This window comes from Polyodon spathula, chromosome 14 (assembly GCF_017654505.1).
Source record: "Polyodon spathula isolate WHYD16114869_AA chromosome 14, ASM1765450v1, whole genome shotgun sequence".
NCBI lineage: Eukaryota > Metazoa > Chordata > Actinopteri > Acipenseriformes > Polyodontidae > Polyodon > Polyodon spathula.
The window spans coordinates 27,268,475-27,282,162 of NC_054547.1; the positions used below are offsets into that span (position 1 = coordinate 27,268,475).

The window sequence follows — 13,688 nt, forward strand, 5'->3', positions numbered from 1 at the left end:
GACAAGGCCCCTCCCGACCATTTTCCCCACGCTTACCTGCTTCAGGTGCCCAATTGCACGTAACCACATCACACCCCATGGCAGAGGGGCATGACCTGGCCTGATGTCCCGGCTAGTTGCACCTGAAACAGATAGGAGGGACAGAGGGGGCATAGGTCAGAAATCTGTCCCGCTGCTGGTATGGCAACGGGGCAGGGGCAGCACCTCTACCCCAGCTGGGGGCCAACCTTGGTCTCCATGGGGGGGAGGCAAGGGGGCCCAATGGGGTCAGTGCTCTAGGAGGTCTGGGTCCCAGGAACGAGGGGGGTGGTGGTGTTGGAGGAGAGGGAGGGAGAGGTCGGCTGCTCCAAAGTGCAGGGGCGGACAGGATTCCGACCCGGGCAGAAGTCAGGGAGTCTTCAAAGTCTTCCACCAGTTTGACAGCCTCCTCCAGGGTGTTGGGGTTGTGGTGCCGTATCCACATGGCAGAACTGCTCTATCACAATGGCTTCCCCCATCTGCTGGGCGGTCTTCTTCCCGGGGGTCAGCCAATGCACCATGTGGTCGCACAACCGCTCTGCAACCACCCTGGGGCGTGTCTCCGGGGCTGTCTGGTACTCCTTAAACCGCGCCTGGTGGGTCTCAGTAGTGATGTTTAGGCGGCGGAGGATAGCCTGCTTGACCAGGTCGGAATCGGTGGCGTGATGGTCAAATCAGGGCTTGGTAGGCTGCCTGAGCCTCCCCGATCAGGCAGGGTCCCAACTGGCTGGCCCAGAACTCCCGCGGCCATGCCGCCACGGTAGCCAACCGCTCGAACGCCACCAAATACGCCTCCGGGTCATCCTCCGCCGACATCTTCATCGCCCGGGCCTTCGGGGGCGACATCACCGGTGTTGTGGTCGGGGTTGTCGCTGCAGCAACGGCCAGCCCTACCAGTTAAATGAGCGCCGTGTAGCGCTCCTCCCTCCTCTCCTCTGCTTTGCATCTGCTCTCCAGCACCTGCAGCAGCTCCGCCAGTGCGTTGCGGTCCATAGTCCCGTGTTCTGACACCACGTGTGGCAAAGTGTCTAGTGGAAGGGAACAGATGTAGTGGTGATGCGATGCAGGAGTGACAGGCAGACAACAGTTTCCAGTGAAAAGGTGCCTTTATTTATAATCCTGGTCTGATGACCGTAAAATAATAAACCCCTGGCGATACACAACAATGTGTAAAGCGCGGAGATAACAAAACAGGGCACAGTCCGGAACAAAAATGAGCCCACGGTCACCAGTCCTGGGGTGAGTGCAGACATGAGGGTGTGTGGTGAATACACAGATACGGTGGTGTGCAGGGGTGCTCCGGACAGTGCTGACCCTTTGAGACAGCTCCGGAGTAGTGCTCTAACTGTCTACAGTGAAACAAACACAGACAGTTAATAAACAAACAACACGTATTATTACAAAAACACTGCGAGTTCCACTCTCGCTCCTTCTTCCTCCAAACGTTCTACCCAAATAAAGGAAAAGATCAGCGTTACCCTGGCCCCTATATGTAATACCACATCATATCTAGGTAAACTGTTGCAGCTGCCTTATTGCTTGCAGCTGCCTCTCGTTTACCTTTCAAATCAATACGGTCTTACAACAGAGTCTCTCTTCTTTCCAGGCTGACCCACTTTCCTGACCCGGAAACAAACTGTCAGGCCAGCCCTTCCAGATACTTCTCCTCTCGTTCTTGAGCGCCCTCACAGGTCGGGAGGAAGATTCGTCACCAGAACTCATCTTTCCGTCAAAGACCTACCTGGCTGTCTGTACAGAAGCAGTCTTAACATCATCCTCAATATCACTCCATAATGAGATGTGTTTCAAGTACTATTAATCAATTCTCAATCTACAACCCAGCCAGGAAAGGGTAATTTGCTCATAATCACAGTTACATAATCATAGTCACAGAGCACAGGGATATCATATTGTATTTCTATTTATAATCCAGTCTTTTCCTAGAAGGTGAGCTGTGTAAAGATTAAGGTGTGGAGATTTTGTTACCAACAGTGTTGTCTAGCAGATAAACTTTCTAGTAAAAAGAAAACAGAAAAGCCTTCCATGGAAAAGGATAAAATGGGATGTTTCTTATTTTTTTTGTACTCTGGATATGTGTTGTAGACATAGTCTGAATGACAAGTGCACTAGAGCACAAAGGGGGCATTGCATACTGGAGTAAGTACTGTTAGCATGTATTAGTTAATGTCTGTACATTCAGTTAATATTTCCTTCTGTTCTTGGAAACAAATCTCTGCTTTAATAATATCTGAATTGAGAAAAACAAATTACATTATTTTACTATAGTAACAGAGTTCAGTGTGTTTTGAGATTACTTAACGCTTCAAAAAAAACAAACCCAAACAAATCTGTTTTGGTGAAAATGCTCAACTAAGAAGCATTCAGTAATCCTTAACACATCCCACCCCTCTGGAAAATGAGGCTCGAGAGCTGCAGTAAGGCAAGGTCATAAAGCAGCTACTGTATAGAAACTGAAACCACTGCAGTTTTGATTGGAATTCCAAGAAAGTGTGCCTCTTGAGGAGAGGAACATGGCTGTGAGACCCCTTTCTTCTTAGCATGTGGAGGGGATTAGAAAATGAAAGGAGATTACATTGGATATTGTAGGCACATAGAAAGAAACAGGGTGTGCCAGCCAGCTCAATGTTATAATTGTAATTAGGATAAAAACATTTAAAAAAAAATCTAAAATTAGTGCAGTTTTACAGTTGGAATGCAATTGAAGTAAGAGATCAAATGTTGGTTGTACAGTACTGTAGGCTTTTTCTTAGGCATCTTTATGCATTTCTTCTTTTTGGCATTAGAATCAATTTAAGGGGAAATGAGTAAATGTTTTATTTTTTATTTGTTATTTCTGTTGGATGTCTGTGCACAGTGATGGAATAAACGTGTAGCATTGGTTATTTTATTATTTTCAAATGTAACTTTTAAATGTGTTTGAAAAAATGTAAGCTTTGTGTGATTTAATGTATTTTTTATGAAAAACAACATTGAATGCTAGTATTGACCATAATTAAGTCAGACTACATTGTGTCTGCTAATCGTAGCCTATTTGGTTTGTAAGCTTTAGAGGTAGCAAGATAATAAACGTTATTTAATATGGAAAACAACCTGTAATACTGACTTTTATGGCCTGTATTTTAATGACGTAAGCAGTGGCCAGTTGAAATACCACCATCCTTAGTCACTTAAGTTTTTTATTTAAGAATTTTAACCAAGAGGCTAGTGGAAATCATAAATGGGGTTTATATAGTTAGTTGGCCTATTTAGATTATAAAAAGAGAGCCCATTTCCTGTACACAGAGCTCCTGCGAGATTAAAGGCTATGAACCCATTGACAGTATAATGTAGTTAATTGTATGCTTTTATCATTCAAGCTGGCAAATCCACAGGTACTGTAGTAGAGATAATTTGGTACTGTATTTTGTACTGAATACAAATTAGAGGTCTGCACGGGTAGAAAATCCGGAACCAGCTACCAGCCAAGAAAAATACCTGGGTAAGTGCACACCAATAAACTACGTTCCCAGAGTGCATTACAACTGAGCTATGAGATTTTAGATTTTTTTTACTTTAAAATTTAATGTTTTTTGCCATCAGCTAAAAACAAAAAATTAATCATATTTAATTTTATTTTATAGTCAACCTTTAGGAATTTCTTAATGTATGTTTGCACAAGCACATTTTTAGTCACACATGCAAACAAATTAGTTGCACTGTAGAGCCCTGTTATCTTGTTTTAGGAATAACATTCTTAGAGAGTATAAAAGGTTAGGCATAGGAGGATTGCTGTCATTACCAATAATATGGGAAAAAGTAAAGAGCTATCAGAAGACCTTAGGCAGAAAATGATTTATTGTTATAAAACTAGAGAAGGATACAAGAAGATTTTCAAGCATTTGAGTATCCCAATTTCAACTATACCATGAAGTACAAGACTTATGGTACTGTCACAATGCTCCCTCTGTCTGGAAGAAAGAAGGTTCTTTCTCCAAGGAAGTAGAATAATTGTGAGGAAGGTTAATAACAATCAGAGATTGACTGCCAGAGATATTCAAAGTGAATTGTCTGCAAGTGGAACTGGAGTTTCCATTCAAATAGGTAGAGTATTGCATGGTGAAGGTCTCCGTGGTCGGAAACCAAGGAAAAAGCCACTCAAGCTACATCCACACTGGACATGAGCGACACAAGCAAAGTTGCTGAATGTCAGTCCACACCAGACACGACTTGGAAACAATCCAAAAGACTGGAAATAAATACAAAAATTTTAGATCAGAGTTATAAAACATCCCTATATACCCAACAGTTTTATTGTTATCATATATGAGTAGTAATTTTACAGTTGTACTTGTATTTTTTTGTGGCAGCAGTAGTAGTAGTCGTCTGATTGTCCATGTTATTAATGTGCAAGTCACCACTTACCTTGTATTACTGCTGATGCCATCCTGCAAATCTATGTTTCTACTTTATTGTAAACAGTATTGAAGACTGATGCATCAGATCATGGGTGAGTGTTTGAGCTGTCTGACTTAATTCACTTATGAATAATTATACACAGAACAAAGTTGGGTGCTATAGCAAGATGCAAGACTTATTTAGTTTTTCATTTTAAAAAAAATCAGGTGAACAGATATGGCTTATAATTAAACTATGAGCTTGGTAATGCTGGGATGTGTCACATAGAATACAAATGTGTTGCTGGCTTTGTTTTACAACGTATAGAATAGCAGGACCTCTAATATTTGTTTGGTGAATCTCCACAAAACTTTACTTTGTGTATGTAAAGACATTCATTCTTCCTGTCACAGATTTGTGGCACAAAACAATTTAGTGAACAAAACATTATTGATCATAAAAACAAATAAACCAAAAAAAAAAAAAAAAAAGACATAGCTTAAAGGTAGGTCGCATGTTCAAGTATGTGAATGTGGGTCCTTTGTGTGATTTTTCAAAGCCAGCAAAAGTGCACATTTTTCGTTTAAATGCGGGGTATGTAGACTGCATGTATGGTCCAGTTTATTTTTGCTTAATACTTATTTTTATGCAACTTGCATAAATCGAAGGAAAATGTCTCTGCTGCTAAGTGCACCACCTGCAAGCCACGACTACTGCTACTACATAAAATGATTAACTTTTATTCAGGCGTGACGTGCAGCAGGGGTCTTAACCTTGCTTCTGATTGATTTCATTCCAGTTGCGTGATGAAAAAAAAATAGAAACAGGTTTTCTATTTCTTGTAATTTTCCTCATCCACAAAAGCAAAACTTTTGTAACAAAAGATTTTTCCTAAAAGTATTTGTTTGAGAAATTTCTAGAAATTATACATTTTCATTGGGGTATAACATTTGACTGCAAGTGTAATATATTTGTTTTATGCATTTAAATGATAAAACATAAAATGATTTATGTGTTTTTTCCCCCCCCACACATTGTACTCCAAACTTGGAAGGGAAAAAAATTATATAGTAAAAATACAAAACTGAAAGATCATAATTGGATAAGTCTCCACCCCCCTGAGTTAATACTTGGTGGAAGCACCTTTGGCAGCAATTACATCTGTGAGTCTGTTGGAATAGGTCTCTACCAACTTTGCACACCTAGATTTGGCAGTATTTGACCATTCTTTACAAAACTGTTCAGGCTCTGTCAATTTCCTCGGGGAGCGTTGATGGAGAGCAATTTAAGTCATGCCACAAATTTTCAATTGGATTTAGGTCAGGAGTCTGACTGGGCCACTCAAGGACATTTATCTTTTCATTCCTTAGCCACTCAAGTGTAGCTTTGGCTGTGTGCTTTGGGTCGTTGTCATGCTGAAAGGTGAACTTCCGTCCCAGTTTCAGCTTTCATGCAAAGGGCAGCAGGGTTTGCGCCAAACATGACGCTTTGCATTTAGGCCAAAAAGTTCCACTTTAGTTTCATCAGACCACAAACCTTTTTGCCATATGCCTGCAGAATCTCCAGAGTTGTTTTTTTGCTTTGCATTCTTCAAACAGGATTCAAGGTGGGCTTTCTTGTAATGGCATCCTTCTTGCCACCCTACCATACAGGCCAGATTTGTAGAGTGCTTGGGATGTTGTTGTCACATGCACATTTCAACCAGTCTTGGCCATAATAGCCTGTAGCTCTTGCAAAGTTGCCATTGGCCTCTTGGTAGCCTCTCTGATCAGTCACATTCTTGCTCGGTCATCCAGTTTGGAAGGACGGCCTGATCTAGGCAGGGTCTTGGTGGTGCCATACACTTTCCACGTCTTCATAATCATCATGTCCGTGCTCCAAGGGATATTCAAGGCATTTGATATTTTTTTTTTATACCAATCCCCTGATCTGTGTCTTTCAACAACTTTGTCCCGGAGTTCTTTTGAAAGCGCCTTGGTGCTCGTGGTTGAGTCTTTGCTTTGAAATGCACTACCCAGCAGAAGGAACATACAGGAACTGCTGAATTTATCCTGAAATCATGTGAAACACTACAATTTAACACTGGTGGAGGCCACTTAACTGTGTGATTTTGAAGTCTATTGGTAGGTTACACTTGAGCTAATTTAGGATTGCTATTACAAGGGGAGTGGACACTTATCCAACCAAGCTATTTCAGTTTATTTAATTAATTTTCTACAAATTTCTAGAATATTTTTTTCACTTGGAAGTTGTGGGGTAGGTATGTATAGATAAATAAAAAAACAATGCATTTTAATTCCAGACTAAGGCAACAAAAGGTGCAAATTTTGAAAGGTGGTGCAGACTTTCTATAGGCACTGTGTGTGTGTGTGTATGTATATATATATATATATATATATATATATATATATATATATATATATACACACACACACACATACACAGTACTGTGCAAAAGTTTTAGGCAAGTGTGAAAAATGCTGTAAAGTAAGAATGCTTTCAAAAATAGACATGTTAATAGATTAGATTTATCCGTTAACTAAATGCAAAGTGAGTGAACAGAAGAAAAATCTACATCCATATTTGGTGTGACCACCCCTTGCCTTCAAAACAGTATCAATTCTTCTAGGTACACTTGGACACAGTTTTTGAAGGAACTCGGCATGTAGGTTGACCCAAACGTATTTGAGAACTAACCGCAGTTCTTCTGTGGATTTAGGCAGCCTCATGCTTCTCTCTCCATGTAATTCCAGACAGACTATATTGCGATCAAGGCTCTGTGGGGGCCATACCATCACTTCCAGGACTCCTTGTTCTTCTTTACGCTGAAGATAGTTCTTAATGACTTTCGCTGTTCACTATTTTTGAAAACATTCTTACTTTACAGCATTTTTTCACACCTGCCTAAATAGACGCCACCCTCGAATAAATACCGCTGTCAATAAAGAAACGTAAATGTGTTTTCTACCACTGCTCAAAAAATAAAACAAAGAAAGGCACAACTCTGGCTATGTACATGCGACACCCCCAAAGAGACTACAGTCTCAATCCTGCATGTAATACAAACTAATGGACACACACCTTAGTAAGCTAATGTTATTTTATAGTACAGTCCCGACAGACAACCCTGATTAACTACTTACAGCACAGCAGTCCTTAATGTCAGCCAACACAGCAGGGGATAAAATATGAGCAATCTGTTTACCAATCCTCAGCCGGGATGGTGAAAACATAAACTCAGGAACTTGCAGCTTTGCCGGTCACTCTAATCTGAAGCCGGATCTTGAGGCAAGTTTGTGAACTCGTTGTCTGCGAGGCACACGTGTTCTAATAGGTTTTCATCCTTTTGGATCTCCAAATATGTTTGTTAGTTGTCGGACACCCTCACGTCCATGTCATGCCAGATTGAGTTGACAAACTTTACGCACCGATCCGCACGCGGTGTCAGGGTAGAGTGCCTCAGCTTCCCGCAGACACTTCAAATCCAGGTTGGTAATTCGGGGGGGTGGTGTCTGGCCTTGTCTTTACCTGCTTTTCTAAGAGTTTTCCTGACTGACAGTAATACATTATTGGTGGTTTTGAACTCACTGTCAGCAGATATGTTAACTTCTACTGTTAATAAATTTAGTCCAGCTCAGCGTTATAAACCTGGAGACTGAATACTGGAATGAATGTCCATATTTTTTTCCTTTTAAGTACATGCCATGCGGATTGTGTTTTTTTTTTTTTTTAAATCTTTTTCTACTATTTCTTTTAGGTGTTCCTTATCTACTGTTGTGTCTACTCTTGCTGGTGCCCTTTTTTTCTTTTTTCCCCCCAGATAGACAGCTGTCTTCACTCAAAGTTGGTGTGTACCAGTTATGTTTCATCCCCAAATAAAGGAAATTGGTCAAATGCCACTCATTTTTGGCAGTAGTTTTGTAACTAATAACAAATAAAATGGCAGTTTGTCATGGAATTTAGAATGTAGTGGTGCGTAGCGATTTATTCAGTGTGAAGCGGGGCTCATTAGTATGCAAGCCGTGCTACACATATACACAGTCATGTGATACTGTTTAACCACTCATAGGTTGTTATTTTTCCAAGCAGTGTTATTGATTTTATCTATATTTTTTGAAGGTTGTTTGAATTACACTTTCTTTGAATCTTTTGCACAAAATTTCTTCCCTGTATATAAACCCTACCAAGCTTTGAGCGCTCCATAAAAAAAGCAAACTCTGAAACACACTTCCAGATTGGAAATCTATTGACTTCCAGGCTCTGAAATCTATGTTCCATATTTTGTGAACCTTTGGGAAATAAAACCATAAATATTACAAGGCTCACTACTGTACTGGCTAGATACCTTTTTTCCCTGTACTGTAGCATGTAACTGAAGTTGTTGTGGTCCACATGTACTGTACCCTGTATATCTCAAACCTTAAAGAATCATTTACATGTTTTTGTTGCTTTTTGTTTCTTTATCCCAAGAAATCAAACATTTGTCGCTTGAATACATGCATTTATACTATCAGCTTTTCTGACACTTTAATTTCTTACCTATTTATTGTCTGTGTTGGTAACCATGTAGCATCTTTAGCCAACCAAATAAAATAAGCAGAACAGTAAACTAGATATGCGATTTATGAATACTGTAGATCCCCATTAATATGGTAGTACCGAGTATTGATCAGACAGTGAAATGTTATTGAAACATTATCGTTCGCTCTGGTAGTAGGAGGGGGGTCATGTGTACAGGGTCTCACAGACTGCTGAAAAATCAATTTCATTTTAGCTGCTTTCGTCTGTGTCAACAATATGAAACTCCTATTAACAGTTTGACCCGAATTGACAAAATGTACACCAGGCTGTCGTGGTGTACATTATCTATTTGGGTCAAACTCTTACTGTATTGGTTTACAAACACTTACTGCAGTATATTATGGCTGTTTCATTTTGTGGTCAAGTAAGTCAAACCATTTGTTCAACATTTTGCCTTTAGTCAGTACAGTTTTTAGCCGTTGAAAAAGATGGTATTGTACGCTTCTAAAAACACCTTTGATTGAACCAAGTTTTTTTTTTTTTTTTTTTTTTTAAGGATACATGTTATATTTTGTGTCAGTTTACTTAGTTGCCATTCTGTTTCCTGTAAAATTACATCAGTATAAGCAATACTGTTTGTGGGAGATCATGTATTTTATTTCAGAGCTTGTATTTTGCCGTTGTTCATAATCCCTTGCATGCAGCAGGGTTCTGGTGTGAATAAACAGTTACAGCAACTGCATTGTAGGGAAGTTATCTGACTGGAAAATAGCCGAATACTATTGCTCTAATAAAACAAACTGGGGAGGGATGGATAGGTCATTTAGGGGGCATGACCATAATCTCCACTTCATTTAGATTGCAGCCTCCCAAGAGATGATTTCTGTCACAAATGGCATATTATGGGCAGCTGTGTAAAAGGTCTATTTGGAATCTTCCTGCTGTAGACTGTGACAGGGCAGTGACAGAGTAATAAGGCGGCTTCAGTGAGGATGGAACGGGGAAGTTTACATTGAGAATGTGAACAAACTGGAAAGTCAAGTAAACCGACATATTGTAGTATAACATATTACACCTACATATTTTTCCTTTTCCCCACTTAGATTTTCTGCTTTAATCCTTTACATGTCCCAGTTTAGCTTCAATTATTGTCAGTGGATGCAAAAATCATTTAGTCCTTAATCTTGCTGTTTTAAATGTAAACAGTGTTAATTGGGAAGTGTGCTGCCAGTGGTGACAGCTCCACAGGGAACTGAAAGACTGTGTTCTAAATGTTATCCGACAGCTGCAACGAGCCTGACCCCCCTCCCACAATACGCTTAACCATTAGACCAGTACTGATCTATCCTTTTATTAATAGTGTAGTTATTAGAAATCAAGGATATTTTATTCACCAATATTACTTTAAAAAAATAAAGGTTAAGTCATTTTTTTTTGCATACAGGTATGTTTTAAAATAATTGAAGCCAGATATTAAAATATAAAGTATACTGTGAAGAGTATACGGCGTTGCACAGTTTCTCCCCGATTGGGTTTGGGTACAAAAATTAAAACTTGTTTTAAACATTTTAGCTTCTTTCGTTTTTTGGTTTATAATTCCAATAGTAAATACAATGCTGGTAGGCTAGTCGTGTTGGTGTCTGCTCAAAAGCTCCACTATTGCCAGCCTTGAAACGGTTAAGCAAACAGATTATTTTTTTTAGCTGGAAGGTTTTTGTGGAGCAGAGTGTCCACCCCCAATGTCCTGGCTAATGGAGCATGCTAATTTAATCAAGCAAACAGTGGGTAGCACAAACATTACCTCCATGTTCTTTTGTGTGTGTGTGTGATTTGTTCTGTGCCGGTCTGTGAGCTTGTTTCCATCCTTGGCAGGGAATCTCATATCAGGGGAGAAACCAGTATAATGACATTGCGATACACTCCACAGCCATCTGGATAACCATGTCGGGGGAGGGGGTGGGTGGGTAATGGTAGCACAAGAGTCATAAAGAAATAAAAATCCTATACAAAGGCATGTTTAGTAGAACAGACAAAATTAGGAGTGATGCTGTCGTCATGAACTGGAAAAACACAGGAGACTACAGGAGGCTGGGAATCAGCAGGGATGCTATTGCTGAAAGCAATTCCATGTAAGAGGATACAAATTATGCAGATAAAGTGAGTGGTACTGCGGTAGCCATCTCCAGGCAATACTGCATTGATACGCTCTCTCTCTCTGCTTCTCTCTGTGATTTGAACTGCTTGTAGTGAGGAGAGAATGAGGATGTGGAAGGGAAACAATAGCATTTCAACAATAGATTTAGTGTAGTACTGATGTGAAGCTTGAACTGGTGTTTACTGCAGCTGTGTTTTCAGGGACGGACTCTGTTGTTGGTGATGTAAGCTGGAAGAGCACAAACAAACAACTGATTTGCACAATCCGAATAGGCCAAGTGCTTACCGAGCTTTTATTGATGTCGGGGAATTAAGTTTACTCCACGTTTTCTGATGACAATTAAGGTAATTTTTCCAGGAAACTGCATGCTGATAAAGAGTGGACTCTTATGTTTCTGAAGCTTCAAATAAAACATTGTGCAGGAAGATAAAACAACAGCTCGGCTTGAAATTACGTGGCTGTGCATGAATGTACAAAAAAACTATTTTGGACATGACTCTGAAGCTAAATGTGTGGCCGTCTGTCAAAGAGAAGCTTTTATTACAGCGTCAGGTTCTTTTAATTACGGTAATGCGCAACGATAGTTTTAGGCCTTTGTATGTATTTTCTAGCAACAATTGAAGCCAGCTTCACGGTTAAGCAGGCAAGTTGCTGTCAAAACAGTCAACATTGAGAGGAGACATGAAAGCAGAGCAGAAATCATGTAGATAAAAACTCTACTTGGTTCAGATGTCTGCAGCATATATTCACAGATGAATTGCTGTCTGAATACAGAGGTGTTTTTTTCTCTTCAGACTAATGCAATTTAACTGAATAGCCACTTTCCCAACACTCATCTTTTTATGGCTGAAAGTGACTAAGGTGGATATTTTGGAATTTGCATGAGGCGGCAGAAGATTATGGGTACATTGTATTAGAACATGTAAAAAAAAAAAAAAAAAAAAGCCCCAGGAGCTGTTAGCCAAAACAATTAAAAAAAAAAAAAAAGCTGCTGCTGGAATTGGGCATGAACATTTTCTAGTCTTGACCGTTATGATGGTACAACGAGACATTGAAGATTAAAAACTGAGCAGTCAAAGTCAAGTGTACTTGAGGAAGAGGGAGCAGAGCATCATAGCCAAAGTGGTGAAATAAATCCTTCAGTATCTTCAGGAAATTATCAAGGAAGCAGAAAAAACTTGAAAGAAAACAAATCCGCCAAGGGTGACAGAGAGAGGACAGCCTACACTTTGCAACAAGAATGATTGTGTTGTATTGTTTTGTGAATTGAGCATTGTTCAAACATTGTCAATGTGAAAAGGTTTTGCAGCAGACATGGGGGACTGTTCAGAGTACCAGCGGCTACCAAATGAAGAAGAGGAGGTACAAATATTATTATCTCAATTATCCTAAACATTTCTGTTCTCAGTTCCCAGTAGGTTTTAGAGTTGATTTTAAGGTCTTGCTTTAACTAAGCAAGGCTCTGAAAGAACGATTTCGTACAAGGATGAAGGGTCTATCTGTACTCTTACTGTATGTGTGGGGAAGCAGCTCCCCAGTGTTTAAAATGTGTTCTGCAATTGTGCATTTTCTTATTATGCTCCTAGCTTTTGAAAGTCCTTACCACAGTCTTGAATTTTTTTCAAACCATTTAATATATTTGGACATGCTAATGTAGATAAATTGGGTATAGGTTCATGTTTTTAAAAATCACTCTTAAATGCATTTGTGTTTAATTCTGCCTATCTATTGATTCGCTTTGATTTGTTAAAGCTTCATTTTCCCACAGTATTGTTAAAATGACAGTAAAATCTGGTTGGTGGTACATTTTTAGTTTTGGCCTTCTTTGCACTCCATATAACCAAGGCACTGTTTGCTTATGGGATTGTTTACTTAATCTGAGGTAGTTTTAGATAGACAATTGCAGTTCTCTCGTTACTGGAAATCTGATTAGCACTGCAGACTTAATTTGTGTAATTTTTTTTCTATTCCAATGGATTTTGAACCGGTACAGTATTTTAAAACAGGTGGAGCAGGTTGCTGTTCATGCAAGGTGCCAAACATTCTGTGGTGAGACTGGTATCCTGTGTTTTGAAATGGTGGTTCGTAGCCAAAACATACATACTTAGTTTGTGAAATACTCTTCTACAATGGAGAAAACCCCAAGCTTAATTGCTTTAAATGTGTTTGCTACAGTAGTGGCTTTACTTTAAGTTCATAGTCGTGGTTCTGTAGTTATTGATAATGCTGTATTTTTGTGCTTAAATCATTCGCTATGACTCTTCCTTTGTTTTAAATTTGGGCACTGATGGCAGGGTGCTGTTAGGTATCAGTATGGTTTGGGTGCTGCATTAGGTAAAGCAGGAAAAATAGACATTATTGGTTAACATGTCTGCAAAATAATGCGGGAGACCACAATAGTGCATTATTGAATAATAAGAATACAAGTTAGAGGTACTGTAGTTTAGTTTACTGTAGATTATCCTATACTTGAGAGAAATATTGTTATATGAACCTTTCTGTGACTTTAAAACCCTTATCCTTAATTAGTGAACAATTAAACTTGTGTACAAAGCCACATCTGCAGTATTGACCAATAAAGGCTTTAAATACAGTTGAA

At 39.5% G+C, this 13,688-nt stretch overlaps 1 protein-coding gene across 10 annotated transcripts in view; it reads left to right on the top strand.

The window, feature by feature from the left end:
- LOC121326797 (activated CDC42 kinase 1-like) overlaps positions 1-13,688 on the top strand; it is a 109,297-nt gene that overhangs the window by 40,076 nt on the left and 55,533 nt on the right. For 9 of the 10 annotated variants that reach the window (XM_041270306.1, XM_041270312.1, XM_041270315.1 and 6 more), the window contains exon 1: positions 10,920-12,451. The exons of the other annotated variant lie outside the window; for it this stretch is intronic. In XM_041270306.1, coding sequence (XP_041126240.1) covers positions 12,404-12,451 — 48 coding nt within the window. In that variant the 5' untranslated portion in view covers positions 10,920-12,403. Of the gene's footprint in view, positions 1-10,919; positions 12,452-13,688 lie in introns of those variants that run through there. 10 annotated transcript variants of the gene reach the window in all.